Source organism: Eurytemora carolleeae, unplaced genomic scaffold (genome assembly GCF_000591075.1).
Source record: "Eurytemora carolleeae unplaced genomic scaffold, Eaff_2.0 scaffold1822, whole genome shotgun sequence".
In the NCBI taxonomy this organism is placed as follows: domain Eukaryota; kingdom Metazoa; phylum Arthropoda; class Copepoda; order Calanoida; family Temoridae; genus Eurytemora; species Eurytemora carolleeae.
Genome location: NW_019397726.1, coordinates 1,221 through 7,782, shown reverse-complemented (window position 1 = coordinate 7,782; position 6,562 = coordinate 1,221). Strand labels below are relative to the sequence as shown.

At 30.7% G+C, this 6,562-nt stretch overlaps 1 protein-coding gene across 2 annotated transcripts in view; it reads left to right on the top strand.

The window, feature by feature from the left end:
- Positions 1-4,483, top strand: part of LOC111715654 (uncharacterized) — a 19,096-nt gene extending 14,613 nt beyond the window's left edge. For both annotated transcript variants that reach the window (XM_023491005.1, XM_023491004.1), the window contains exons 6-8: positions 172-225; positions 2,753-2,860; positions 4,244-4,483. In XM_023491005.1, coding sequence (XP_023346773.1) covers positions 172-225; positions 2,753-2,860; positions 4,244-4,457 — 376 coding nt within the window. In that variant the 3' untranslated portion in view covers positions 4,458-4,483. The remainder of the gene's footprint in view (positions 1-171; positions 226-2,752; positions 2,861-4,243) is intronic.
- The last annotated feature ends 2,079 nt before the right edge of the window (positions 4,484-6,562 follow it).

Genomic DNA, 6,562 nt, shown 5'->3' with positions numbered 1-6,562 from the left:
TGGTAGTACCAAATGCCCTAGCCCAGAATTTTAGAGTTAATAACATTGTTAATAAGTAAATAGGTTTAGAGCGTAAAATAATTGGTCAATTATTACAATTTTTAATTGTTAAGATTCTGGATTCGGTTGATTTGGTTTTAATGCATTTTGATTTTTTTTGTCTTTATTTAGTAAGGCAGCAGAAGATTTTGACCCTTCGAGAATATATACACCTAGATCAAAGAGGTATACAATATAATAGAATAACAAATATATAAATAATAAACAGAATAAGAACGGAGGGGGGGAGGGGTAAATAATAATAATTACCCTTTTACTACTTCATTGAGGGTCTTAAGGTAATAAGCGTAATTTCAAGTGACATAAAGGCCCATGCAAAGATGACAATGCCGATATCCACACCCTTAAAAGCTTTGACTGATCTAGAATGAAAAGATAGTTTACAAAATTAAAACTGATCATGTACAATTGTTTCTCTACAAAAGCTTCCACATTATTGATCAGCTGGTACGGTATCAAGTGTACCGTTGTGAATCGGACAAGGAGAGTCACAGTCCCTTTGAACAGTCCTTTTACCAAGGTAAAAGGGACTGAATTTGGGACTTTTTTGTGTATAAAGCAAATATTTTTTAGAAGGTCAATTTATAAAAAAAAAGTAAACTTTCTCTTAATCGATCTTTAATAAGAGTAATATTGACTTGAATTAACTACTCGTCAAGAAAAAATTAGTTTAAACTTGAAGTCCTCCAGCAGACTTGCAAACTTCTCAACTAATTAAATTCATTTTTGAAACCATTTAATTTCTGCTATGTCTTTAATTCCCCTATGTCCTGGATTGATTTCAATCCCTTTAAAGGGAGTGACTGGCAATGTATGGTAGTTGAACTGAATATGTAGTATTGTGGACAAATATTTTAGGATTCATTTAAGACATTAAATAATGACGACAAAAAATGTAAACAAATTTCTATAGTAAACTAATTAGTTGTTTAGGAACAGGTTGAGAAAATAAAAATTAACACTTACCATCAAAAATAAGTAATCTCATTCAATTATTAGTTTTTCTACAGATTTTCTGGAATTTGTATTGAAAAGACGACATTTTAAGAATTTGTAGAAATCTGCGAACAAATCTATAGAACAAAAAGAAATTCTATAAAATGATGAAAACAAAATATTCGATTCTAACATTGATATATTAACAAATTTCTTTCGAGAAATATGTTCCTAAACATCCAATCAGTTTACTGTATAATTTTTGAACGTCGACTTTACACTCCAACTTATTAATTATACATTGGGGAAACGTTTGATCCGTCTCAAATGAATCCTAAAAAGATTTTCTACAATACTAGTATACTCAGGTCAACCCTTTAAAAGGACTGACATTGGAAAGTTATTTTAGTTTATAGGCATGCCCGATTTACAACGGTACCCACACGTTCACATTTTTTGCATGAAAGACAAATCTTTCAAAAGTATCGTCCTCCAGCAGACTTGCAAACTTTTTACTGGCAACTTTTAACCTCTAAATTAGATTTAACAAACCAACCCCAGACTCCTCAACTAAATAAAACCATTTAATTTCTACAATGTCTTTAATTCCCCCATGTCCTGAATTGAATTAAATCCCTTTAAAGGGAGTGACCGGCAATGTATGGTGGTTGAACAGAATATGTTGTATTGCGGACAAATTTTTAGGATTATTTGAGATATTAACTAACGACGACCAAACATGTAAACAAATTTCTGTAGTAAACTAATTAGTTGTTCAGGAACAGGTTGAGAAATAAAAACAAACTCTTATCGTCAAAAATAAGTAATCTCATTCAATTATTAGTTTTTCTACAGATTTTCTGGAATTTATATTGAAAAGACGACATTTGAAGAATTCGTAGAAATCTCTGCGAACAAATTCATAGAAAATAAGAAATTCTATAAAATGATGAAAACAAAATATTCGATTCTAACATTGATATATTAACAAATTTCTTTAGAGAAATATGTTCCAAAACATCAAATCAGTTTACTGTAGAATTTGTATTTTATTTTTCCTTCTCGTTATTTAATAATTTAATAATTAAAAAAAAAACAATTCTTAAAACGTACCAACTACCCACCAAAATTTATGATTTTGAACGTTGACTTTGCACTCAAACTTAGAAATTATACATCGGGGAAACGTTTGATCCGTCTCAAATGAATCCTAAAAAGATTTTCTACAATACTAGTATACTCAGGTCATCCACCATGCAATGCCGGTCACTCCCTTTAAAAGGACTGACATTGGAAAGTTATTTTAGTTTAAAGGCATGCCCGATTTACAACGGTACCCACACGTTCACATTTTTTGCATGAAAGACAAATCTTTCAAAAGTATCGTTTATTAAGAATTATGAAAAATTGTTTTATTGGCACAAATATCTTTAATTGATTACCTAATTGATTTATTGATAAACTAATTGATTTATTGATAAACTAATTGATTTATTGATAAACTAATTGAATTATTGATAAACTAATTGATTTATTGATAAACTAATTGATTTATTGATAAACTAATTGATTTATTGATAAACTGATTGATTTATTGATAAACTAATTGATTTATTGATAAACTAATTGATTTATTGATAAATTATTTGATTGATTAATTGATTTATTGATCATTAAATTGATTTGTAAATTATTGATTGGTTAATTGATTTATTGATAAACTAATTGAATGATTAATTGACTAGATGAATTGTAGGTATAGCACCGGATCTGTAAGCGGAGAAGGGAACAGTCCCTTTACAAACTACAATTTTCGTATGATAGATGCTGCAAGCGAGCAGAGCTTAATGGATCTAGATCTTAGGAATTATATTTGTTTATCATTTATTATTTATCATCAAATTCAAGGGATTCTTAATTCGGATTAGGTATTAATAACAACTTCAGAATATTTTATTACTAAGGATTCTTTTAATAAATTTGCTCACCATTATTAATCTTTACTCTCCACTCTCCAATCTACACTCAACACTCTACACTCTATACTCTACACTCCGAAATGCATATTTCATATTTGCAAAATATCCAAATCTCACGTTTCAGACAGTTGGCAAGTTGCAACCTTGCAAAAGATTGATATTTCTTTGCGCAGAAAGATTCAAAATTCGTAAAGTTTTGCAAAATCTTGCTGCTGTCGAAGAAAAAACATTTTCAAGTTTTAAGAAATATGATTTTAGTTTTTTATCTTTATTTATAACGGTGAAGTTTAGATATTCATAAACTTAATAAAATCTATTATACTAGAAATTCAAGGCGCTTCGCGCCCTTCTTTCTAGGCTTTTAGGGCGCTTCGCGCCCATCTTCTATTTAAATTGTGAACATGTTCTTTTTGTTTTCATTTTTAAACAAAGAAGAAAAAAATTTGCGGATTTTTAAAAAAAAAATCGCGGATTTTCAAGAATTAAAATTTTTTACAAACTTGAAATCCTTTGAAACACATTTTTTTAATTTTTATCATTCATAAACCTTCCCTGTGGTCACGTGATGTCCCACAAAAAATTTGGGCCCGATCGGTTCAGCTGTTTTGACGTTTATTGGATACAAACAAACAAACACCCAGACAAGCCAAATTTTTATACATGTCTCCATGCGCGTACCAAGACCCCCCCTCCCTCTGAGGAATTGTTCTAATATTCAGAGATGAATAAGAAAGAATGGTATGATTATGGCTAGCATAAAATAAGTTTTATCTCTTCTTAGAATATAAAACAGAGGCCTGGACCCCCCCCCCCCACCCATATAAATGGCCCATACAAGTTGAGAAATTAAAACTTTTCCTCTTTAGGTAAAACTTTTACCGTTATAAATATATGATGATAGATAAAGTTAAGATATTTTCCTTTTTATACCCTGACTACTGCAGTTCGGAAATATGTGTTTTTAATGGAGACGGCGGCCTTCTCTTTTTTAAATGGGGGGTGGGCTATAAATGGGAATTGGAGAATTGTGGACATTTAATGATCTTGCTTAAAATATATATAAAAATTCCAGAGGCGCGCCTCGATTAAATTATGAAAATCCGCCAATTAAATCGAGAAAATCCGTAACAGTTTCTCAGTGCTTTTTTATTTTAAAAGATTAATTAATAATTGCTCATTGCTTACTTGCAAAGTTCCAGGAAAAAGCTATTCCATCCTATTATCTGAAGAATAGATGTAAAGCATGTTATGAAAACAAATAAATTCAGAAAGCGAACCTCCTACGCTGGACGGAAGGATGGGGAGGAAGGGGGGGATAGAAGAAGGATGGAAGGAGAAGGAAGGAGAGGAGAGGGAGGAGAAGAAGGTGGGAGAAGGTACAGGGATAGTGAAGACTATACCCGTCCTCGTTATGTTAGTGGAGACCGTGGAGGACTTGGTGATCCTGGTTCTAGAGATGGTTATCGAAGAACTGGAAGGTAAGATTATTCATTTATAGTTCTATAAAAAGATGGTGTACCTAGAAAATAATATATAACTTTTATCCTCAAAATTGAAATATTTTGATAGACGAGCGTTTTTTTATAGCGTTTATGAAAACGTTTTATCTAAGTAAGTTTATGAGTGTACCGAATGTTAAAAAAGATTTGTACTTATCTCTGATATAATTCACCCCCTCTATGAACCTCTTGGAATTACCGATATTAAGGACATTTTTTAGATCTTTCTGTAATGACTTATAGGAAATTTTTCTCTATCATCTGTATAGATTAAGTTGAAAATATTGTACGATCATATTTTAAAAACCAAGACGAGTATACTAAATATTAGTTAATAGATTTTCTTCGGATCATATACGCATAAATTTACATCTTACTCTGAACATTTCTTTTCAAAAAATCTTTTGAAAGGAATTGAGTCTTAGCCACAATCTCGCACTTTTTGATCCCAAAATCTTTACAACCCAAAGTCGCAGACTTTAGATATTTAAAACAATGAATTTGTAGGATTAAATAAACATAAGTTTGAAATAACAAAAGTTTACACCATCAGGTTGCAAAGATATAGGGATTAGCAAATTCCAATTGGTGACAAAAACTCAATTCCTTTTTCCTCGTTTGTGACACAAACATCAAGGTATTAAGATACGCCAAATATCGGAAATCTGTATTTAATTATAGTTTTTAGATATCTTGTGCTAAGCTTTACTTGATACGACGGGATATCGTTTATTTTTGATATTTTATAATAACCATGACCCAATTCTATAAACGTGACTATTTTCATCAAATTCTTTGTTAAAACATCGAAATTAAATTTAAGAACGAACATATATGTTTTGCGTATAGCGGATGGACCGATTGGGATGAATTTTTGTGTTAAAATTCGAAATCTTTTTTTACTCATTTTTTTCTGTTCCGCGAGCACAGTCAAACGGCGGGTCGGTGAACCGGCGTTTCCAAAAATTAAAAATGTTTAATTACTTTTTTGTTAATTGAGCTACAGAGCTAAAACTTATTTATCTAAAAGCACCTTAAGAATGGATAAAACAACATGTGTCACATATGACATATGAATATTTGTCAAAAGTAAAAAATATTAATTTTTAACATTTTTCTGACGCACTTTTAAAACTTTTTTTAAATTTCCTTTAAAATCCATTAACAGGCAATGAATATGGCGGCCCATTGTAATTCTAAACTTGTGAGTTCGGTAGAGGTTGGATTATTTAGCATTGTCAACAAAAGAAATATAGTAAGGGGAAAGGAATCTAGAATACCAGATTTCTTCTCCTTGATTTTTCATCCTTGTCCAGTTTTCTCGTGTACCACTGATTAATCTAAACCTATAGCTGATCAGAAAACAAGAAATATATTTATCTTTTCTAAGATTTCCCCCAAAAATGGAATTTATTTTGGTATTTTATTAAAGAGGAAACAATGTAAATGATTGTTGATTTTAAACCGAATACAATCAAAAAGTAAAAATCACAACAAAAAATATGATTTCCTAAATGATAATACAAGACATATATAAATTCATTCAGTTTAAGTTTCAATGATTTGTTTTTATTAACCCTATTCCCGCTGGGGGGGGTCAATTTGACCCCCCCCCTGTAGTTTTTTTTACATAACTCAAAAAGTATTGGTCTGAGGCTGTTGAATCGTATCCTGGTTTTCAAGTACCCCAGCGGAGATAGGGTTAAAATCCGCGAAATTAAAAGAGAAACCTGTTTTTCCGGTATAAAATGTTACTTATTGGCCTCAGAACAAATAAGAAACTTTCTATACCCAAGATCATGAAATTGTGGATAGAAATGCGGGATGATTCTCTCAAAATTGAATAAAATTATTTTTTGAGATCTTGTTAAAATTTTTATAAAGGTTTTCAATAGAAAGAAAAATCGATATTAAAGGAATTGATTCTTTTCCACAAGCTCAAATTTACTAATCATTCTAATTTTGCACCATCATGGTGTAAATATTTTAAACTTAGGTTATTTGATCTAACAGAATTCATAGTTTGAAATATTCAAGATCTTCGACATTGGGTTTCAAAGATATTGGAAACAATATCAGCAAAAAAAA